Source organism: Stenella coeruleoalba (genome assembly GCF_951394435.1).
Source record: "Stenella coeruleoalba genome assembly, chromosome: 19".
In the NCBI taxonomy this organism is placed as follows: domain Eukaryota; kingdom Metazoa; phylum Chordata; class Mammalia; order Artiodactyla; family Delphinidae; genus Stenella; species Stenella coeruleoalba.
In genome coordinates this window covers 42609865-42632746 of record NC_137165.1, presented here as the reverse complement: position 1 = coordinate 42632746, position 22882 = coordinate 42609865, and the positions used below count along the sequence as shown (strand labels likewise).

The window sequence follows — 22882 nt, the reverse complement described above, 5'->3', positions numbered from 1 at the left end:
CTCAAACAGCTACTAGACTTCCCCTCTCTTGGGAATAGCTAGACGACTCATGGCTTAGTCACAAGTGCCTGGCTGGTTCAATCCAGCCCAGGCCTCCCCAGCACCAGTCACTGCCACCGTTGCCAGTGAGCTGCAGTCAGCAGGACTGAGCACACAGAGGTGGCTTAAGGCCAGGAGGAAATTACTTTCCATTCTCTCCACATCCCCCAAGATGTGTATTGGGGTTGGGAGAGGAAATCAGACTAACCACCTGAGTGCTGCGGACGGGGCAGACCTACCTACATAGACCTAAGAGGTGTCCCCAAGGGCAAGGACCTAGCAGCAGCTCACACCAGCAAAACCTGAAGTTAAATCTGCAGGGACCAGCTGGGATCGGGGGCAAGTCAGAGCCAGAGGAGGAGGGGAGGGGAGGAAAGTGGAAGAAAGAAGGGACCCAAAAAAACCTGGCAGAGATCAGGCAATAGCATAGGGTTATTTCAACTCTCTATAATCCCCACCAGCCCGTAAACACACAATCTAATTTTTTAGAAAAGTGCTTGCTTTGCAAATTCAGCTTCAAGATAAGTCCCTCCTCCCCACCCCTGCCTGCGCATATAGAAATCTTGGACTAACCCTGAGGCTAGGTAAGGAGAGGAAAATGCCAGACCAAGGTTAGAGCTACAACATCATCAGTCTTTAATAACTTATAGGCAAATGCTAAAAAATCGTTAATAATAATAATACAGAGGACACACGTGGCTTATAAAAATGGTTGTGAGTCTACAAAGGTGGGGAGGAGTTCTCGGCACTTTCATACAAAGAGAAAAATATAGACTATTACGACTGGCACCCCTAGAAAAGCAACCTGGGGAGACCCCTCAGCTGGGGGGAGGGGCAAGAGCTAGTTCTCGTTTATTCCACATGCATCCTCCAAGAAACTCTCCTTCACCCCCAAACACATCTAATCAAAAAGCCAGAGAAGAAAAACAGGAAACAGGGTCGAGGTAGAGTCAGTTTACATTTAAGCCTCCACAGTCCTGCAGCCTCCACTTCTCCAGAAGCGAGGATGAGGGAGAGATGCGAGAAGACATCCCATCTCCCATCGCCCACCCCAGTGCTGCCCCAAAACAGGACCCCCGCGGTGTGCTCCTCGGTCCTTCATCGAGGTGAACAGGTCCTTGCACCCTGGGGCTAAGTGAGGGGCCACAGGCTCCACCTGGCTGTCCAAGTGTGCAGACCCCTACTGGTGAGGAGGGGGCAGCCTCAGGTCACCGTCTCTTCTTGCCTGTCCGGACAGTCTTCTTTCTCTTGAGGATCATCCCATACAGGCGCTCCAGGCCTGGCTGCAGGCCCAGCCCGTCCACAGCACTGCAGCCCTGCACGTGGGTGAGTGGGGCAGCAGCCAGCTCGCCGACTGCCAGCCTCTTCTCCACCTCGGCTGCGCTCAGGGCCCCAGGCTGATCCTGCTTGTTGGCCAGCACCAGGACAGGCACACCCTGGTTGTCCGAGGCCCGGCTGATTCGGTGTAGCTCCACCTTGGCCTCCTCCAGCCGCTCAGCCTCAGCGGCATCCACCACAAACACCAGCCCGTCGGTCCGGCGTGTGTAGGAGCGCCACAGTGGCCGAAGCTTCTCCTGCCCCCCCACATCCCACACTTGGAAGGTGATGCTACGGGACCCCCCCAGGGGCACCCGGATCTTCTCGGTGTTGAAGCCTTTGGTGGGGACACTCTGGACAAACTCTTTGAACTTGAGGCGGTAAAGAAGGGAGGTCTTTCCAGCCGAGTCCAGCCCAATGACCACAACGTGCAGGGCCTGGAAGTGAGGCAGGAAGGAGGCGGTGGGCGCCATCTCTGTCAAGTGGTTCCCCATGTTGAACACTGGCTAAGGTGCAGGTCCTGGGGCTCACAGTACAGGCAGGGAGGAGGCCTTGAAACTGCAGGCTCTGGAGACCACAGCTGGGCTATCTGAACAGGGAAAGGTCAGGCGAGAAAAGAGGAGATGTTTAATAATAAACATGAAATTTGCAACTTCTTGATCATTTCCTAAATCAGCTGCTCATTTTTTTAATTCCTTTTTTTTTTTTCTTAAAGCAGTTGCAGGTATAACAGAGGCTCTCCCCCCTCCCTGGGGGCCCTGACAAGGGCGATGAGACATACAGAAACCCCCAGGTCCCAGGACACTGAGGTTGGGGGAAGAGACCTCGATCGCCGGACAGTCAGCTTCTGCGCTTGTGGCGAGGTAGCAGGCATCGCGACCCGTTCCCCAGGAGAGAATCCTTGGGGAAAGTGCAGCTGGGGGGCAGAGGGCCCAAATTAAGAATCAGGGTGCGGGCGCTGAGACCGGAGAGTGAGGCCCACTCCCACCCGCCTTCCACATCCCTAGGCGGTTGACACAACCCTCCTTACACGAGACCCCCTCCCCACTGCCCCGCGACACTCCACTGCCCGCCTTCCTGCGATAGCTGACTCCAGCTCCTCCGGCCCCGCACCCGGATCGCCTCGGCTCGGCCTGAACAGCCCCTTTACCTTCCGACAGCCGCGCTCTCCCCGCTCCCCTCCGGGCCAGCCCCACGAGGTTCCTAGCCGGCTTCCAGCCCGCTGGCACTGCGGAGCGGCCCGGGGCACTCTGCCTTAAAACCCGCGCGTGACGTCACGTGGCGCGGGCCAATCAGCAGCCCTGCGGCAGCGAGGCGGGGCGGGGCGGGGCGTGGAGATAAGCGGACTGGAACCCGGGCCACACTGTGATGGACGTCTGGTCAATTGGTGACCGTTTTATTTGATCTTTTCTACCATAATCTAATATTTGGAATTAAACTCGGGATAAATCCGGGATGGAAGGTGGGAGGGGCAAAAGGAACACGCGTGGCAGCGTTTGACTAGGGAGGAGAGGTGAAGAGCGTAACACTCTCAATACCACCACATCCCCCTCACCCAGGCAGAGGTATCCACCCCACGTATACGCTCCCTTGGCCGGGTCCACTCGAGAGATGCTGACAAGGCTTCCTCCTTTATCCTTCCTAATTCAATGTTTTAACCTGTGTGAACATGGAACCCCATAAAACAGCCTAAACCCATTACCCCTATTGATCTTTGTAACAGCCAGAGGATGAACAGGAAGAGGGGGAACCAATGAGAGACTGGTGTCGTCTGCATTATATAGGTGAAGAAAGCTCTGAAGGGCTCAATGACTTGTCTAAGGTCACATATAGCTAGTAAGTGGCTGAGCAAGGATGTGTCTGAATCCAGTGCCTTGGCCCCTCACCACTTATCTATCCAATCTCTCTCCTCAGGGAGATTCTCAGCAGAAGTCCCGCCCGTTGTTGGTCAGAGTGCCTGCCAGCAGCAGGCCCCCTGAGGGCCTCCCTTGTTCAAATCGATAAAGACAAAATCCTTCACTTCACAGGGTGTTTACTGACCTCATTAATACTGTCTGCTCTGCATGAGCCAAAGAGACTGTGGAGACATAGAGGATGAGCAGACCACGGGGCCTGGCCTCAGACAGCTTCTACTCTAGTGAGAGAGACAAGACTGGCCACTGACAGGGAACATAGCGACTTTGTAAATCATGAGATAAGCACTTACAGGACTTCAGAGGAGGGAGAGAACATGTCAACTAGAAGCTTCTGGAAAGGTTTCCAGAAGTTAATTAGTCGTGCGTAGGATTGGTTGGGAGGTGGGCAGGACTGAGTGGCATCTCCCCAGTCATTACAGCCTGATACAGTCTGGGCAGCACTGAAGAGGCGGAGATGTCACCAACGGGCAGTGTGACCAAAGGGTAACAGTAATTACCTGCAGGGAGGAAGGTAAAACTGAAGGTGGGGAGGGGGTTCAAAGGAGAATGAAATGTTAACTCTACTCTTTCCATTTTTACCAGGAAGCTGGATGCTTGCATTTATTATATAATTCAGTGTTAACTTTTTAAAAGGCTGTCTATGAGGGGAATTGTAAAAGGGGGTGGGGGGGAAGCCATTGCCAGACAGGAGGGTCTAGCCCTTCCTGCCCACTAGCTTCCCATCTGTTTAGCACCAGCCTGCCTTGCACCCTCCTCGTCCCCTCCCCGCAACAAAACCAGCCACCTGGTTTTCCCCAGCAATGCAGGGAGCTTCCCCAAATCCCTTAAGAGATCAAAACCTTAGGTAATTAGTCTGTTACACCCCATGTTGTGGGGTGGCAGAATGCAGCAGGAGCTAAGGCACAAGGGTGGAACTGAGTTAGGAGAGGGGAAGTCAGAGCAAGCCGAGAGGTTGGGAACCACTAGCTCATTGAGTGGCCGATGCATGCTAAGCTGTGGTCAAGGGACTTTGCATACGTTTCCTTTTTTTTTTTTTTTTTAATTTTTATTTTTGGCTGTGCCTTGCAGCTTGCAAGATCTTAGTTCTATGACCAGGGACAGAACCCACGCGCTTGCAGTAAAAGCACGGAGTCCTAACCACTGGACTGCCAGGAAATTCCCAACACTTTTCCTTTTTTTAATACACAACGCAAACCATGTAGTAAGTATAGTTATTCCAAAAAGAAGACACCAAAGGCAGAAAGGGTAAGTAACTTGTCCAAGGTCATCCAGCTAGAAATTGGCCAAACTTGGCTTTGATCACATGCTACAATGGCTGTGAAACCGAAAACACAGAGAAATGGAGAGCACATGGAAACTGAAAACAGACACACATTGTTTTCCACAGTCTTTGAAATTTCTTTAACATTTCTCCTACATCTCCTGGGCCTCACACCCAAGAGGGAAACTGTCACTTGATCACCTGATAAGGGAGATGAAACTGGCAACCTCCCCACCCTTCATCTTTTGCCTTTGCCAGGAAAGGTGTTGATGAACAAATGGGAAGGAGGAGGTGGGGCAAGGTGAGAGTGAAGGAAGGGGCCCAGTTTGTCAGGGCAGCACCAGGCTGTGGGCCTACCCCAATCCAGTCTCCTTTAAATGGGAACCCCGCCTCCACACACAGCCTGCAGCCCAGGGAGCCTTCCTCCATTAATGACCATTTTGTTTCCTGGAAGCCTCACCTCTGCAGCCCTTTCTCTCCACAAGATGACAGCCCAGGACCTAGTGCATTGGAGGGTTCCCTACAGAGAACACTGGAACATTCTTACTTTGAGCATTCATTTATGGACTGCCTGCTAGGTTGAAGGCCTGAGTGAAATGGCTTAGGACCTGCCCTTGTGGAGTGGACATTATAATGAAGAGTGGGGAGAGACAGGGAATGGCTAAAGAGGTTAATGTCAGATGGTGATGCATGCCGTCAAGGAAAATAAAACACAGAAATGTGTTAGAGAGTGACTGCGGAGAGAGCTGCTTTACCTGGGGGAGGGGGATTGCTCATGAAGGCCTTTCCATCGTGACATTAAAGCCAAGGTTTAAGTGGCAAAGAGTCAAGTAAGCATTCCAGACAGAAGGACAAACTAGCGGGGACCTACCTGCTTCCTCCCATTGGCTCCCTGACCTGGGTCAGATTGCAGCTGCTGAATGATTATTCTTCCTCAGAGCTGTCTCCCCACCAGACTAAACGCTGAGCCCAGGAGCCGTTTCTTCTCATCCTCAGCTCTGCAGTGCCCAGCACTATGCCTGCTACCCAATAGGCAATCAGGAAATCTTGCATGATTCATGACTGCATGATGGAATGATTAAAGGTACTCAAGGCGGTTCCCTGAGTATGAGAACCAAGCGTCCAGCCTTAGCTGGGAGTTTCCTGGTCTGGGGTCCTTGGGGGTTGGCAGAGATGCCTGTAAAACCCTGCACTTCTAGGCAAGGTCTGGGCAGTACTCAACCCTCAGGCCTTTGTTGGGGAAGAGGGATTTCTTGGAGGAGAAAAACAGAGGCCATGGGACAGATGACACTGGAGAGAGAGGACCCCTCAAGGCCTGGTGGGCTGAAACCCTGGGCTGAGAGTCATCGTGAGTCCTGTCCTCCCAAGTACACTGGCTTGGAAAAGCCACTTTCCCCCGGGAGCCTCAGTTTCCTCAGCATGTAACTAGGGACTTAGATGATCCCAGGTCCCTTTCCCCAGGACAGCCCATGCTCTAGAGTAGGGGAGGGTACAGGATGGATGGAGCTCACCTAGAAAGCAGCTGAGGACATCCTTGTCTCCACAGCATCCCAACCGAGTACCTGTCTGAGTGCACAGATGAAGGGAGGAGAGGAGTCTGCAGGAGCAGGGATGGGCTGGGGGAGTGGATGCCCAGGAACGGCTTTGGCCTGGGAATCACAAAGACCCGTATTTCAAATCCCAGCTTTGCTTCCTCAAGCATCAAATGGAAGAAACACAGCCTACTACTTAGAATGAGTGTGAAAAGAAAAAATGTGGGAAAGGGGCCTTTAGGTACCCTTTTCCCATGCCAGGGGCCCTTTCAGAGGCAACTCACCCAAAACCACCCAGGGCCAAGGCAAGGGCTGGAAAGTGGCAGATGCTGCCCTCTGGTGGACGTGTCTGTCACTGCCTGCGTCCTGAAGAAAAGTGGAGGAGTGAAGTTGTACACGGATATCCTAGTATTGCCTCCGCTTAAACGAGCCTCTCAGAGCATGTGCCACCTGCCGAGAGCGGAGGAGAGCCATCATTCCTTCCTGTTCTTATTTCCTCCTAAAGCTTGCGAGCAGCACTGAGCAGAGGGCTCATGTTGATGTTTAATAAGAGTGTTCACATTCCAGACCAGGAGGAAGTTCCCTCAGATTCACCTCCTGCTTAGTACCAGAGAAGAAGGCAGGAAGGGCCCAGCCCGCTGTGCATCCTTGTAACTTTTTCGTAGACACGCCTGCCTCTCTGCTCCCAGTCATCTCAGAGCAGTGTCACGGTGGGCTCCTCCCTACATAGAGCGTTCAGAAAATCACATTTCCTTTGGGAGGTGTTTCCTCTGGGATGATAACTGAGCATGCAGACTGCCAGGTCCTCAGTGTGCCGCTGAGCACATGAATTTCCAGCCGGGGCTGAAAGCTGGCGTGCTAACCAGAGTGAGGTGCTTTCTGCAGTGCCCTGCCCATATCTTACAGCAAGCAGTAAGAGCTGGCCCTACATCAAGCCCAGATCTGTAGCTATAAAACTGATAGGACAATGGGCCCACTCTCCTTTTACGTCTGACTTTTTTCTCGGGGAAATCTCATTTTCTTCCCAGGATTAGAGCCCAGGTTATCCATAGGAAGATAACGATTCATGTTTCTTTAGGGAGACAAATTGGCTTTCCCCGCAGGCACCACCACGGGAGCAGCGTTGCTGGAGGGCTGGTGAAGGGGGCTTTGTCTGTTGCCACCTCTGCATACAAGGCCTTGTTTGCTGGACCACCGGTCACTGCACAGGTCAGTGTATGTTTTATTTTCCTGAACCGAATCCAAGTCACCAGTGAAAGCAGTGGCGTCTGCCCGGGTTGGAGAGAGTAGCATGGCATCGTAGCGAGCGTGAGCTTTAAGTTTAATCTTTAACACGCAGCTCTGCCACTTTCCAGCTGTATGACTTTGGCTAAGTCACTTGAGGGAGGAAAGAAAAAAGACCTAACGTTGGTTGCGGACCTACTGTGTGGGGGTCACTCTCCCAGGTGCCAGCACTACGAGGTGAATCAGACACCAGTTCCTGCCCAGAGACAGTGGGAAATAAGCAAACGGACATTTATCTGTGAAACTTTTGAAAATTGCAAAGCACTGTAGAATGTAAAGAATCTTCCCATTCAATTAAGGAAAAAAAAAAAAACGTTTATTGTGCAGTGTAAGATACTGTGCGAGTGTTCTCAGACCAGTGGAACACCTCAGCCTGGTGTCGGCCCCACGGCGGGGCCAGGGAAGGCGTCCTGGCAGATGACGCCCGAGCTCAGTCCTAAAGGACAGAATGAGTGTGTGCCAGGAGAGAGGGTTAGAGAGGGCACTGTAGACAGAGTAGCCAGTACAGAGACTTGGAGATGTGAACCTGGAAGGTGAATTTGCACCAAGAAGAGAAAAGACCAGTGATGTAGGTGGGATGCTGTGTTAAGTGATTTTGGCTTTTATTTTTAAGACCCGTGGGAGGGACTTCCCTGGTGGTCCAGTGGTTAAGACTTGCGCTGGCCATACTTTCTTCCAGTTTCCCATGCTTTCTTCCAATTACCATCTCCTCTCTTGCTCCTTCTTGCCCCATCGTCATGATTACCTTTAACTGCACAGGGTTTCCAGAGTTCGTTGGCATCTTTTCCTTCATCTAGTTCTAAAGACAGTTCGCCAGTCACCTGGCTCAGGGTGCAGACGTACCCAGTCCAAAGCAGGGCCTTCCCAGTCCTTCCTTATCCCCTCAGAAGACCCATTCGCATTGGGTGGACAGGAGTGCCGTAGCCCGGCACCTGATTACCTAGTATTTTGAATAAATCTGGAAGATGAGCATGCCTTAACAAGATAAACACAAATTATACAAAAAACGTTGTTCCGCTTTTCTTGACTCTACACAGCCAATAGTTTCCGAAGATCAGACAGCAGCCCTGATGTCCCATCTCTTTGAAATGGGATTCTGTGACAGGCAGCTAAACCTAAGGCTGCTGAAGAAACACAATTACAACATCCTGCAGGTTGTGACAGAACTCCTTCAGGTCAACAGCGACGACTGGTGCGGCCACCGCTACTGAGGAGTGACCTCGTATCCAGTAACTTTGCCTGCTGCTCGGAGACGATCTTTATTCTGTCTTGGGGGTGTGGGGTGGAGGCCCTTGCTTATTTTTTAATCTGATGAATCTACATACAGCCCATCATTGAACTGTCAAGACAATACCTGCCTTGCGGTATTTTTTGGAGCAAATGAAAGGCCGGAACTTAAACCTTCCCTTTAGACGTTAGATGAATTGTAGGAAGAGCATTTTTCACTTGATCTGGATAAAACTCTTCTCCGTTTTAGTGCACTGAAAAGTGCAACTTAAACTCCCTATAGAACCCTTTTTCTTCCTGCTTGTACTGAAGTTGAGTATTTTTCTTTGCTTAATTGTGGATGTTTTCAATGAGGATATCTGTTCATTGTCAGCTTATAAAAGAAATTAACCTTGGACGTTGTTTTCAAGAATTACTCTCATAATTTTTCTAACCTATCCCAAGCTTCATAGCTGTGTGGTGTTAAAATAACACCCAGGGCGCGCACGATAGGAGTTTTGTTCCTCTTCCCTTCTCATGGAGAAAGTCGTTCCCCTGCAAGTCTTAGTAACGGGCACTGTTGTTTTTCAAAAGACCCCCAGTGATGCGTTTAGAGTACATCCACCTTCCAGTCTCTGCACTTCTGAGAAAGGAGCGGGGAGTGTGCGCATTAACCCAGCAGCACCTGTTGAGCAGTGTCTGTCGTAGCAATTTTGCATACATTTTATTTTATTTAAGGGAAAGAATTTAGGTAGTGTGAAATATTTTGCTAATGCTACAAAGAAGGAAAGAAACTCTTCTATTAAAGGGAAAAGTAAGTTTAATAGTTACCCTTTTTCTTTATGTCGGGGGGCAGGCCTTTACAGTAGAGTGGGCGGGGGTGTATAGGAACATGAGAAAAGTGAAAGGCAGGCTCCTGTGTGAATCATGTCAGTGAAGTTCAGGGGTGGGCAAATGAGTGGGTGTGAGGCTTAGGCCATCCTGATGGCCTCCTGAATGTTTGCAATCTGTTCAGGAGAACCTAGAACAAGAAAAAGAGGCTGGTGTTTTGCAAGACTTGGATGGGAGCAAACTCACTGAAAAAGTTTTGGTTTAACCCCAGGGTACGCGAGCGGGAAGGAGCTCGCTTACAGGGTCCTGGTCCTCGCGCTGTTTTACAGAAGGGAGTCTTGGGTACAGCTAGTAAAGAGGTGTGACAAAGAACACTACAGATTATAGTCATAAAAATTACTTGCAGAAGAAGAAGACTCTGACCCCCAGCCTGAAGGGGGAGGGATAGTAAAATAGTATTACTTAACCTGGTTTGGTATTATAACGAATGGTGATTTAAATCATTGGCCATAATGATGTTTATTTACAGTATAACTCTTGAATGCTGTGAAATAAGCCAGGATTCAGACTGCAAGCCAACCAGCCTGTTTATTATTTAAAACGTTTTTGTGGGGGGTGGGGGTGGGGGTGGGCTTCTGGGTAGAGGCTGAGCGGCAGGGTGTGTGTAATTAATTCGGTTGATTTGGGACGGGATCTTGTCTTGACCATGTGAGTTGTATTGTAGGGGTCCAGGAGGGCCCTGGGGTCCAGTCGTCTGTCCCATTGTACTTGTACCTAACCGCTTCAAGAATGGTGAAATAAACTTTGAAACCCCTACTTGGACTGGCCGGTCCTTTCGTCGGGAACCTCGCGTGGCCTTTGAAGAACCGAGAAGTTTTCTGGCCGCTGGGTCGAGAGAGGCTGGCCCTGGGAGGGAGGGGCGGGTCCGGAGGAGCCGGGGCGGAGCTTCCCAAGGCTTTGAGCCGAAGCTTGGGGCGAAAACCCCGGCTCCCGCGCTTTCGATTCTGCTTTGCAGGCGTTTCTGTCGCTGCGGTCGCCCGGGGGTAAGGCGATTCCTTAGAATCGGTTCCTTAGAAAGAAGGGACCCTCCTTGCCTTCTTTCCTTTTGGCATGCAAGGGCCCAGGCCCCTTCTGTGCCTCCTCCTAGCCCAACACGCAGGTTCCAAGCTCTGCTAACGGCCTCCCGGGGTGTGTGGTGGGACTGAAAATCCTCGTTCATTGAATTCCTAGCCTCTCAGTCCGCTCCGACCCCGCAGCCCATGGCCGAGCCCCAGAGTAGGGCGTGAAGGCTCTGGGGAGGCCAGGGTCGCCGCTCCCCACCTCCTCCAACGCGGTGCAGTCGGTCCCCAGGACTCCGGGAAGGGGACTGGCGGCCCCCTGGAGCCACCCTGCCTTACAGGCCCTCCTCCCCAAAGACGTACTCCAGCAATCTCTAGCCCTCTTGCAGCTGAGAGGAGCCCAGGATCTCAGGCCTAAACCAGGTGAGGCTCCCTTTATTTTAAACCTCAGACCTAAACCAGGTGAGGCCTCCTTTATTTTAAGCCCAGAAGGTCTGAGTGGGGCTCACCTTGCCCACTCATTTGCCACCAGTCTTTTGGGAAGGATCTGGAGTTCGCTGTGACTCGTCCTAGTGAAGGACTGACCCTGAAATTGCTACCACCCTCGCCCAGACATTCTTTCCCACCCCGACTCAGAAAGCAAGCGGAAGAGGTTTATGCTCCCTTCTACAAGAGGTTTATGCTCCCTTCTACAATTTTAGGGTTCTCAGCCCCATCTGTGGCCAGCCTAGCCGCCTTTTTCTTTTCTTGTCCCAAAGAATCCCTGCCTTCCTATTACGCCAGCACCTGTCCAGGCTCAGGAATGGAAACTTTCCTTCCACACCCAGGCTGGAGACCTCGGGCATTTCTGCCCGGGTGCTCTAGAGACACGTTCAGAGTCGTCTTGTCGCAGAGGATGAAGGGGCTCCCCTGGCTGCTGCCCCCATGACCTATCTAACTTCCTTCCCTTGCAGTGAATGACAGCTCAGCAGCTTTTCCAGAACAAAATTAAGCGCTCTGCCTTTCACTTACGAAAGTCCCTTAAAGTGAAATAACTTCTGCTTTGCTTTTCCCTCTTGTAGGCCGATTGAGCTCTCCCTACAATAAAAACAAAAACAACAAAGAGTTGCAATGCATTGAGATTCCTGATCCAGGAGTCGTGTGTAGCTGCTTGAATTCCCACCCCCTCACTGGCTTAGGCTCGAGCTTGCTGAAAGCGTGGTGGGGCTCCTTGCCAATCTCAAGAGCCTAAAACCAGAGGGACACCCGGCATCGGTGCTGACTGGACTTTGTTCTTCTCTCATCAGTGAAAAATACCCCTGAACGATGGGTGAGACACTCTCCCAGCTGGGCTCTCGGGAGGATGAGAACAAGTCGATGCTGCCCTCCGGCCCAGCCTGTGGCAGCGAGGCTGCCAGCTACTCCAGCACCACCAGCAGCAAGCCTTCTTGTTCCTGTGCGCCTTGTGAAAGGGCTGCTGGCGGCAGCTTTGCGACTTGTCCCACCTGCCAGGGCAGTGGGGAGATCCCTCGAGGTGAGTGGCCCCCGGCTCTGGAAGTAGCCCGGGCTCCAGGAAAAGCTCTGAGCAGCCAGCTGGCCAGTGCCAGGCCCCTCTGAGTCTCCTTGGATGGGGTTGGGTCTCCCAGCTCCTAGTCCCTGAGTTTCAGGGCTAGCCAGGGAGATGCTGACCCTCCCTGGGCTCGCTGCAGAGACCCCCTCCTGCCCTGGTGGTACCGCCCGAACCCAGGGGATTCCCAGCCTCTCTGCCCTCTTAGCAGCACTGCCTTCGGATGCAGGAAGCTACAGTGACGTCTCCAAAGAAATTGGGCTTCTCGGATTTGTGGTGACGTGCAGGAATGCTCCACACCTGTTAATGAAACTCTCACCTCCGTTCTAGAGCTGGCAAAGCCGAGCTGCCAGCAGCCCGGTGTCCCCAGTCAGTCCTGCTCTGAGGCAGAGGTGGCGTGCTTCTGACACTGTGGGACGGAGGGGTGCTGCTGGCAGGCTGGCACAGGAAACACTTGTCATGGACACTTCCCGGCCCTCCCTCTCACCCTCTTTCTACAGAACTAGAGAAGCAGCTGGTGGCCCTCATCCCCTATGGGGACCAGAGGCTGAAGCCCAGGCACACGTAAGCCCCTCTTCCTATCCCAGCTCTGTAGGCGTTGCCCCTGGGGGCTCTTCCTCTTTGTCTCCCCCAATCCCCCTTCCCACCCCACCCCCCAGCTTTTCTCCATTGGTTCTCCCCCAGAGAGCCTGAGCCTCACTGGCCTCAGACGTATTAGCTCCCTGTTTCCAAGGATTTTCCTAGTTTAAGAAGCTCGGGGCACAGCAGATGCCACCTGAGGCCTCTTGGTGTCCTGCACCACTGCCTCCAAGAAGCGTGGCTCCCTTTTGAAGACCGAGAGGACCTCTTGACTCTGCAAGTCCTTCCAGGAGGGAGGGAGTGGCTGTGGTTGCTGTTGGTTTGGGGAAGTGATTTTTCCTAAGAACTTCCTTTGCTACGGCAGCTCAGACCTGCTTGTTCTTTTCCCCGTAGAGATGGGAAACCAGCTGCTCTCTGTTCTGGGACACTTGAGAACCTCAGAGGAGGCAGCCCTGAGTTTCACTGGGGGGCCCATGACCCTGTTTGTCATCTGGGTCCTTTGACATAGATCCCTGCAACCTCCTCCCAGGGTCCTCAGCTTCCGTGGGGGAGCCCACCACCCAGCCTGCCCCCGCCAGTGCACCAGAAGCCGAATCTGGCAGTGCCCCTTAGGAAATGCTAACAAGGTGCTCTCTCTCTAATGCATATCTCAATTTTGAACTAGATGGACAGATGATGTCTTGTTCTGAATATGAATATGAAAATTCAGAAGTGTCAAAATTCACATGGGCTTACTTCTTCCAGTGAGAATAGCTAGCGTTGGTTGAGCCTTGGCTATGTGCCAGGGCCAGGGATGGGTGCCTTTTCATGCATTAGCCCATAACAGATGGTATGAGGTAGGTACCATTACCCCCATTTTATAGACAAGGAAACGGAGGCTTAGGGCGGTTAGGCGGGTTGTTCAGAGTTGCTGGGCCAGTGGCTAACACAGAACTGGGAATGGAAGCCGGGCTGCCAGCCTCTCAGTCCGGTGCTCCTACCCACCCTGGGCCACCTCTGAGCCTAGGTTGGTCCTCCGCATCTGGGGAGCTAAGTGTACAGTTGTGTGTGTGTGTTGGGGTGGGGGCTCGGAGGAGAGCCTTACGTAGAGAGAAGAGTGTCTGAACGCCCCCGGCCCAGGCAGCCTTGGTGTCCAGACTTCTCCACTCCTCTACCCCGGGTCCTGTTCTCCCACAGGAAGCTCTCCGTGTTCCTGGCAGTGTTCATCTGCCTGGTGACCTCCTCCCTCATCGTCTTTTTCCTGTTTCCCCGGATTATCGCCGTGCAGCCTGTAGGCCTCAACTCCTCCACGGTGACTGTTGGCGAGGCCGACATCCACCTCAGTATAACGGTGGGTGGGTGCCTGTGCCCCTGGGCTCCGACCCCACCTTCCTGGCAACACTCCTCTGTAGCCCTTGTCCGGTGTGCTCACCCCGGGCATCGGTAGCCGGGGATCTTATGGCAGCCAGAGGATGTCGGGAGCCTGGGGAGAAGCAGGAGCAACCATGAGCCCCCTAACAGACCGTGCAGGGTTGGAACAGTGAGGGGTTAGAATTGACGCCAGAGCCGTAGATCACTGGGTGCAGTCGGGGTGGTGTGCCTGAGACTCCCCGGGTGGGCAGGACTGAACAGAGAGAGCCTTGCAGGGTGAGACTGGATTTTGAGCCAGCTTAATGTCTCAGTTAAAGGCGACCCCTCGCCGCTAAGAGCCCCTCCGAGGGGCTCCTGGCACTGGGCCTCGGCAGCTGAGGCCCGCGTTGGGGGTGGGGCTCAATCAGGCTGCGGGGTTTTGAAACTGTTCGACTTCTTGCCAGGATGGTGCTACCCTAACCCCTTCCTTTCCCTGTCTTGCTCGCCAGAATATCTTGAGCATCTCCAATAACAACTACTACCCCATCACCGTGACCCAGCTGACCATTGAGGTTCTGCACCTGTCCCTCGTGGTGGGGCAGGTCTCCGACAGCCTTCTCCTCCACGTCGGCCCTTTGGCCAGTGAGCAGGTGACTCCCTCTTGCTGGCCAGACCTGCCCACAGGTGTGTGGACGCGGGTGGCTGGAGTTGGGGCTAACCCTATACCCATTTGGTTGACAGATGTTGTATACGGTAGCCAACAGGATATGGGATGAAAACACATAGTGAGTAGCCCTTGATCAATCCCTTCTCCCTTAGCCTCTTTCCTGATTGGAAACCCAGGTCGAATTCCCACCAGATGTTCTGATTGCTTAGCAGACCCTGCATTTAGCACGTGGCCTGCACTCTGTGGCCAAGACTGCAGTGTACAAGCATTCAGGGTCCCCAGCCTCTGCCTGTTTGGACCTGGCCTGGAATGAAAACCAGCCTAGAATCTGGTTCACACTTAACGCTATATGACCTTAGGCTCTTCAGCCTGACTCACCGTCTTCTACTAAGGGAGAGGCCAGCCCGTGCCTGGGCCAAACCAGTGGGGTTTGGAGGAGCGATATTGCAGCAGGGGCGACGTGCTCACCTTGGGCAGAGGGAGGGGGAAGGGGTGGGGGCGGCATGTGGGGCCCCTGATGGAAAGGAGGCAAGGGGGGGGCTGGGACGGCAGGTCTCGTCCGAGCTGTCCGACAGGCTGCTCAGTGTGTGAAACGTGGGCCCAGGTTCTCTGTCTCTCTCTCTCTGTCTCTCTCAGCAAGATCTGTACCTGGCTGAAAATCAAAGTCCACCATGTGCTTCTGCACATCCAGTAAGTAGGGCTTGGAGCCCTGGGACCCTCTCCCACTTCTGCCCCCCGTGGGGGGAGAGTCGTCGCAGCGAATCCCGTGAGTCTGTGCCGGCTCTTGGCAGTAGCAGATCCAGCCCCTCCCCTAAGGCCCACCTTAGGAGCCACTGACGTGACAGGCACAGATCTGCCCAGAACCCGGTGGGGGGGTGGGGGCAGCTGTCCCAGGTGCCTCGGCAGAGTGGGGAGCAGAAGGAAGGGCCGGGTCTGGTCTGAGGAAGCCAGCCCTCCCCAGAGAGCAGAGCAGGGCCAGGGCTTTCCTCTTCTTCCCAGACCCTTGTGGTGTGGAGGAGTAAAGACAGCGAAGCGCAGACCTAGGGTGGCGGGAGCTCTCCAGCCGCCATCTTACTCCTTTCCTCTGCCGCCACCAGGTCTCTCCCCTGGCCTCCCTACTTCCTTCTCTCACTCCTACCCCAACTGCATATCCTTAGATCGGTGGACGTGGAAGTTGGGTAGGGTCAAGGCTCAAGTTCTGTAATCTTCAAAATAAAACTGGTGTGGGTTTTTTTGGAAAAAAAAAGCCCTGTTTCCTCTCCAGGGGCACCCTGACCTGTTCCTACCTGAGCCATTCAGAGCAGCTGGTCTTCCAGAGCTACGAATATGTGGACTGCCGGGGAAACGCATCCAAGCCCCACTTGCTGGTCCCTCGCCCGCCGTGACCTGTCTGCTGTCGTCGAGCTGCGGGCACCTGCCGGCCTGGTCTGCATCTCCCACCACTCCATGGCACCCAATAGGACGAGAGTGACTCTGCCGAAGGAAAAGCCCTGCTTTATCATACCCTCCCCCTGTTCACCCCCAGCAGAGGAAGCTTTCTGTGGACGTTAACTTCATACGCACACGCACACGCACACACACCCTCACGCCCTCTCTGATTTCCACAGGAATGGAAGCTTGGTTCTTCTAGAAGCCAGCACCAGATATTCCCCTTGGTCTGTCTTGAGGAAAGTCTGACCTGACGTTTCCTCAGAGCTGCCTCAGCGGCACGGAGTGGCTCCCACACTGTCTGTGCTGAGCACCTTGGTTGCCCAGCTCGTCCAGGGAAGACCTTTGTCCTGCCTGAATGTGGAGAAAGCTTTCATTTTGTCTGGCTTTTAATACATGGATCCTTTCCAAGTTCTCCACCTGGTAATGAGAAGGTGACTTGGGGGACAGCCAGTGTTGTCCCAGGGCCTCTTAGGGAACCATAGATGCTCTCCTATGCCGCCCTGCTTTGGTCGTGTGACAGAGTGATGGTGATGGCCTGCTTCGAGAACGCCTGGTACCTTGTCTCCCCACCCCACCCATCTGACAGCAAGATTGGCCAAGGCCCTTTGGCTCCGCAGCCTTCCTGGTTAGACTGTCTGGGTCCCCAGGAAGTCAGAGCTGTTCTGCAGCTAAAGCTTCTCTCCCGAAAACAGTTTTATCGTTCTCTTCAGAGCAGGAACCAAAGTGGGAGGGGAGGGGAGGGGAGGGGAGGGAAGGAAAGGGAAGGGAGGCACCGGGCACCCCCCTGGGCCTGCACAGGAAAAACAGAGACAAAGCCAGAGTCATTTTAAAAGGTTTTTATTGAAGGAGGCCACAAGCCTGAGCCCACGTGAGGGGACACAGGCAGGTCAAACGGTGGGCGCAGCCGCCCTCCCGCTGAAAACCTGCAGAGGTGAGGCCGGACTGCTGGGTCCCGCTGCACCCCTGGCCTAGTCCCAGGGCGCCCTCTGCTCCCAGAGGCCTCTGCTCTCCTTTGGGCGCTGACAGTATGGAGCTGCCTATCAGTCGGGACTGGTCCAGGCCGTCCCCTCTTTGCTGTCACTCAGATGAGGAGCCCCAGGCAAACCCCAGGTTCTTTAGGCGAGCAGGAATTGTGTTTGCTCACTAAAGGCGGTTCCCGGTTTCCGTCACTCAGACAGGCAGAGAGGTGAGCTTGAGTAGCAGGGAAAGCTGAGTTTGCAGTAGGAAGGGCGGAGAAGGGCACGTGGGGCCAGAACCTGGTGAGGCGCCGGCCGGGGGGATGAGGGGAAGGAAGGAGTTCGTGCTGTCCGCACGCTTTCACGCCTGGGTAACTGGCGTGGAGGTGGTGCTGGTAAGAGCACGGAAGTCCACGGGGGCCAGGCTGGAGCTCACGCTGGGTGGAGTTCGCCAAATGTAATGGATTTATATTGGAGTCAATCAGCTGTGCTTAACCGTGTTTAAGGAAGGAAAATAAAAGGCTCCTGTGAGTGGGAAGGGAGCCGGTGGACGCTCCCCATCTCACAGCCTGTTTCTTAATATCCAAGTGGGCATCAAGGTCTCTTCCCCAGTCCCTGAGCCCCTCGGGAACACGGCCGGCCTCTCTGCCTTCTGGGAGACCGCTCCCAGGAGCTCGCTCGCTCCCCTTCCCTCGTTGTGTGTCTCCGAGCCCCTCCCAACTTTAATGCTCCTGTTCTGTGCACTCCCGCTCCTTCGCTTCCCCCAACTGCTCCTCTCAGGAAACACTGCAGAGAGGCTCCTTCAGTCTCACCCAAAGGTGAGACGCTACAGTGAAAGGACCCAGGCATCCCCCTCACCAGTCAAGAGTGGCAGAGGGAGCAGGGCTGGGGGACCCCAGGTGTCAGTTTCAGGAAGAGGTGAGGCGGCTGCCTGGGGCCTCCAGAGCCTCTGGGTTGTCTCTGCTACGTGGAAAGGCTGAGACCCAGGGAGGAAGAGGCCTGTGGATTTGGTGGGGGCGGGGGGCGAGTCCCCCTCTTCCCAAGGTCAGGTGTCCTGTGCCTGAGGCTACAGTCCTCCTTTCCTCCGAGTTCTTTCTCTCCATCCCTTCCAACCACCCTCCGTTCAACAGCGGAGTGCCCACCGTGGACCAGGCACGACACAGGACTTGGAGGAGGCCCCTGCGTGCCACTTCTTCCTGATGCTGCCCCAGGTCCCAGGTCTGCTCTGGTGTGATGCCACCCACGCTTCCCCAGGTGCATCTCGATAAGCATCGGCCAGGAGGAAGGGCTGGTGGCTCCAGCGAGAGTCGTAGACCTGAGCCCCCAGCAGGCTGTGATATCACTGCTAAGTAAGGGCCAGTAGTGGAGCTGTAGAGCTGGGAGCCCAAGGCCAAGTTCTCCCGTTGGCTTTGCCTGGAGAAGCATGGAATCGCCCTCCACTGTCTTCTCGCACCCTCTCCATCCTCTTCGTGGGTCTTCCTGGCCCCTCCCCCTCATCTCTGTCTCCTGGAGCCCAGCCAGTCTCTTGATTCTTTGCGGGAAGAAATCACACGTGATTCCCAGCCAGCCTCCCTGCCAGAGTGGATCAGGAGGGCTTGGCTTTTGAAGTGGAGATGCTGCTGGGAGGTAGGAAGACGGGGCTGCTCATCTGATGTTTGCTGATGGCCGGCCAGTGGGGTCTCGGGGGTCTGTCTCTGAATCACCACTGCTGGATGTAGTTCGTTGACTGAGAAGAGGGAGAGACAGGAGGCAGAACAGGTTAGTTAGCAGCTCCCGGGCCTGCTGGTTTGAGAACATTGTCTTAAGGCCTCTGAAGCCCGAGTAATCAAAGTGAGATGATGTAGCAGCCTAGTCCTCGTCTTAAAGGGCCGGGATCAGGTTCTCCCATCCGTTGCGCCTGAGTCAGAGACAAAAAAAAAAAAGCTTCTTTCCAAAGCGTATCCTGTTTCATGTAATTCTCAAGACTCTCAAAAAAGCGTCTTCCTGGGTTTGACAGTCTACAAGGAGCCAGGCCGTAAGCTAAGTGCTTTGGATGCTTTCCCTTTTAATTCAGTCCTCGTGACACCTCCGTGGAGGAGGTGGAGTATTATCAGTCTCATTTTACGGGTGGGGCAGCTGAGGCTCAGAGATCTGAGTCCTGCTACCCGAGAGTGGTGATCCTGACGGAGACCACAAGCCCTGACTTCACGTCTTACCGTCCTCCCGCTGCAGCTGGCTCTACCCCATCCGCGTTGCAAACGGCCCCCTTGATTTTGCTTCTCTGGCACCCGTCCTATCTTTCCAACTAGATCGTCAGCTCCTTCACTTATACTGAGTGCTGAGCAACAGGGCCTACAGAGACATCTTTATGGGGGCGTGGAGTGGAGGAACGGGCCATCCAGAAGTGACGGAATAGCTTCAGTCCCCTCTCCCGATTCCCGCCGAGGAAGCCTTTCTAGACTCCACCTGCACTAACACGCGAGCGCGGGCAGACACGCAGCCAAACCGTAGCTGCCTCTCGCACGCTGAGTCCGTCTCACCGTGAATCGTGGGTACTTGGTGTGTGTATCTGGGCTAGATTTCCCGAAACCTGATGATGAAACGAAGCACACGTCACTCAGCTGGCAGTTCCTGAGAATGGCACGTGCCACAGCCGGACTCTTTACCACGTTTCTGGGGGGCAGGCCAAGGCCCCTAGCTGGGGCAAGGCAAAGTCCCAGCCCCCGCTGAGCATTCTCCACTAGGAAGCCGACCGGGGCTTCCCTGTTCCAGACCCCCCAGGGCTCAGGATATCCGTTGCTAAGCCTACACCTCCTGCCCCACCCTCTGGCCGCCCCGAGCCGACCCCGACCCCGACCCCGTCTGTCACCCTCACCCTGGAGAAGGGACTGACCACTTCTGAGCCACGCTCTGCGGAAGTCAGCGGGTTTCTCTGCAGCTCTCGCTTGGTGCAAATCCACTCAGAGAGTGTGACCGCCCCCACCCCCAAGTAAAGGTGAAGGGTGCCAGGGAGGGTCAAAGGGTGGGGTGACAGATGTGGCTTCTGGACTATAGCCCGGAGCTCTCTCCTCACCATCTCCCGCTCCCGGGCATGTCACTCACCTGCACCTTGAGGGTTCATCACCCGTCCTTGGAATCTGTCCTTGTGGGCGCCTGGCCTTTGGGAATCCTGGAGAATGTACCAGGAGGTGCGCTCAGTAAGAGGGTCTTGGGCATTTTGTGGCTTTGGCTGAGGCGGCGGCGGCGGCGGCCGCTCGGGTACCTGCGGAGGCTGCGGCTGCGGCTGCGCGGGTGGCGACCGTGATGGCGCCGGCGGTGGCTGCGACTCCCGCGGCGACTCCCGAGATGGCTGGGTTCTTTTTTCAGATTGCCGTTTCTCTTCTTGGAGTTTCTTCAGTTCCTGTCAAGAAGCCACCCGCAAGTGGCATCCTCCTCCCTCCCCACCCAGCCACGCCCCCCTGCCGGAGACACGGAGGGGAGCAAGGCAAGGGAATCCAGAGGCGGAGGCGGCTGGAGGGCCTCTGTTCCCTGGAGTTGGAGGCTGAGGCTGGGGCCTGAGCTCTCTCCCCTCACCCACCCACACCCAAGGACTGTTTCTATAGCAACAGTGCGCCCCCCCCCCACCCCCACCCCCGCACAGCCCCCTGCCCAGGAAACAGCCGCCTCTGGCCACCTACCTCCGCGCACTGAAAATCGTTTGCAGTGCCGGAGGGTAAAGAATAATCTCTTGCACATGCTCTGAAACAGCACTGCCCAGTGGAAGTATAACGAGGGCCATGTATCATTTAAAATGCTCTGTTAGCCACGTAACAGAGTAAGAAGAAATAGGTGAAACTGGGTATAATGATACATTTTATTCAACCCAATACAGCCAAAACGTAAAACCAATATGAAAATATTAATGAGATAGTTTATAGTCTTTGTTTTTGTATTAAGTCTTCAAAACCCAGAGGGCATTTTATACTCAGCAGCACATCTGAATTTAGACACTGCATTTTGATTTAAAATATTTAGAGTTCAGATAATTTACAGTCGAAAAAGTAGGTTCACATATCCACGTTGTTCCAAACATACTTAAAAGTGTTTCGGTAGGTAAAACGAAAATTTGTCTTAAAGAGTATATTTAAATAAATTAGATGTATGTAACGTTTAAAATGCAGGTCCTCGGTCTCACTAGCCACGCCTCAAGGGCTATAGCACACAGGCTGGTGGCCGCCCTACTGGACAGAGCAGCTTTAAAACCTCCCGAGCCTGACGCTTCAATCCCACGTGAGGCCTCGGCCTAGTACAACAGCAAAGCTGAGTCACCCCAATACACACACACACACACACACACACACACACACACACACACACACACGGTCCATCCAAGACATCCAAGGACCTTGCTTTCCTACGGTCCATCCAAGACATCCAAGGACCTTGCTTTCCTCCAGCCCAAGCAAAACAACATTCACCAGGTAATGGACAGCTTCCTTGGGGTCCGTCGTCTCCCCTCCCCATCCCCTCCGTGTCCCCGGAAGGACCCTGGTGAACGGGGCCCCTCTCATGCACCTGCTCTTGCTGCTGCTGCTGCTGGGCCATCAGCCACCTCCTCCGGCCCAAAGCCATCTGCCGGCGACTGGCCTCCCAGTGGTACGCACTGCCCATGATGGTGGCGGTGACAGAAGGCCCCAGGCAGGGGCTGGGGGCAGGCAGAGCCCAGGAGGCTGCCACTGCCCCCACCACTTCCGTCTCCTCCCACCTCAACCCCCTGGCCTGTGACCAGAACCACCTCACAATACGGCCGGCGGCCGCTACCGGGGGCAACTGGGCAGCCCCTCCCCGCGACCCACCCCCGCCACCCCCCACCCACCACCCCCGCCTGCCCTGGGAAGGAGGGGGGTGTTCTTCCCACGCCTCCTAGAGAGCATCTGTAAAGTACCTTTCTCTCCAGGGCCCCGGGCAGGTAGAAGACACCTTTCCACCTAAGCCTTGAGTTTCAGTGGGCCCCGGGGGACGATCCCCCGAGTGGTCTGGCTTTCCTCTCCGGTTTCTTTCTCCCACCCTTCCCAGGATTCCAGCCTCCTCATCTGGCCCTCGGCTGACCCCTCCCTTCCCTCCTCCCTCAGTCCTCCGTCTCCCCCGCTGTGCTGACTCAAGAACAAACAGGGACTTCCCCGGTGGTCCAGTGGTTAGGACTCCACGCTTCCACTGCAGGGGGCACAGGTTCCATCCCTGGTTGGGGAACTAAGAGCCCGCATGCCGCGTGGAGCGGCCACAGAAGACCCAAAAAAGGAAAAGAAGATACGAGACCCGGCCAGCTCTCACTGAGGTGTGAGCTCTGTGAAGGCAAAGCGGCTTATTAGAAAGCACCCTGGTTCCGGGGATTGGATGCGCCGGGCTCAAGCCTACCCTCCCTCTCTTCCTCTGACCCGGGACTCAGCTCACCTCTCTGGGCCTCAGTTTCCTTGCCCGGAAAACCAGAAGGGTAGCACTTGTTACCTTCCTCACGGGGTTCACACAGGACCACGTGGGTCAATGGATGAGAGGTATGTGAAATGAAATATAAAATCGCTCAGCTACAGGTTGGTATTATTTATTATCCTACCCGATTTGCGTCCCGTTGGGGAGGAAAAATTCGTCCTCTAGGCTTCTAGGTTCTGTGGGCTGGTCTAATGACCAGATTGACATCGGACAGACTCATAGGAGAAAAACAGGTATAATTACGTATGTTCAGGGATCCCATAAGGATACGAGACCCAAGGGCAGCTGAGGCTTATATGCCCTCCTGAGCTAAGGAATGCGATAAGGGCCTGGGCTTCAAAGAAGAGAAGGGTGAGTCACCGGGACAAAAAGAAGGGCAGACCAGACGTTTGCCCTTCTTGTAATGGGATGTTTGCCCTGCTGTGCAGGTGGGTCTCTCAGATAAAAGTTGTCTCTGATAATAACTCTCTCTGAGCCAGGCCCCC

General features: G+C 54.5%; 2 protein-coding genes across 3 annotated transcripts; one reads left to right on the top strand and one right to left on the bottom strand.

Annotated features, from left to right (window-relative positions):
- Positions 1-625: 625 nt before the first annotated feature.
- Positions 626-2599, bottom strand: ARL4D (ARF like GTPase 4D). 2 transcript variants are annotated; one of them, XM_079905599.1, is made up of 2 exons: positions 2507-2599; positions 626-1945 (listed from the first exon to the last, which is right to left on the bottom strand). In XM_079905599.1, exon 2 carries the CDS (start codon positions 1848-1850, stop codon positions 1248-1250), a length of 603 nt encoding a protein of 200 aa, XP_079761725.1. In that variant the 5' UTR covers positions 1851-1945; positions 2507-2599; the 3' UTR covers positions 626-1247. The 2 variants fall into 2 exon arrangements, with proteins under 2 accessions (XP_079761725.1, XP_079761726.1); XM_079905600.1 differs by having other exon boundaries at positions 626-1941; positions 2507-2581.
- A 7739-nt stretch (positions 2600-10338) lies between these two features.
- LOC307177724 (transmembrane protein 106A-like) lies at positions 10339-16391 on the top strand. Its single transcript, XM_079905102.1, has 8 exons — positions 10339-10429; positions 11731-11957; positions 12491-12554; positions 13746-13899; positions 14408-14548; positions 14640-14683; positions 15202-15255; positions 15830-16391. Exons 2-8 carry the CDS (start codon positions 11750-11752, stop codon positions 15948-15950), a joined length of 786 nt encoding a protein of 261 aa, XP_079761228.1. The 5' UTR covers positions 10339-10429; positions 11731-11749; the 3' UTR covers positions 15951-16391.
- Positions 16392-22882: the final 6491 nt, after the last annotated feature.

Coding starts and splice junctions, on each gene's coding strand:
- ARL4D (XM_079905599.1), bottom strand. CDS start 1,850: ATGGGGAACCACTTGACAGAGATGGCGCCCACCGCCTCCTTCCTGCCT.
- LOC307177724 (XM_079905102.1), top strand. CDS start 11,750: ATGGGTGAGACACTCTCCCAGCTGGGCTCTCGGGAGGATGAGAACAAG. Junction 12,555..13,745: donor AGGCTGAAGCCCAGGCACAC/GTAAGCCCCTCT, acceptor GTTCTCCCACAG/GAAGCTCTCCGTGTTCCTGG. Junction 14,549..14,639: donor GCCCTTTGGCCAGTGAGCAG/GTGACTCCCTCT, acceptor TTTGGTTGACAG/ATGTTGTATACGGTAGCCAA.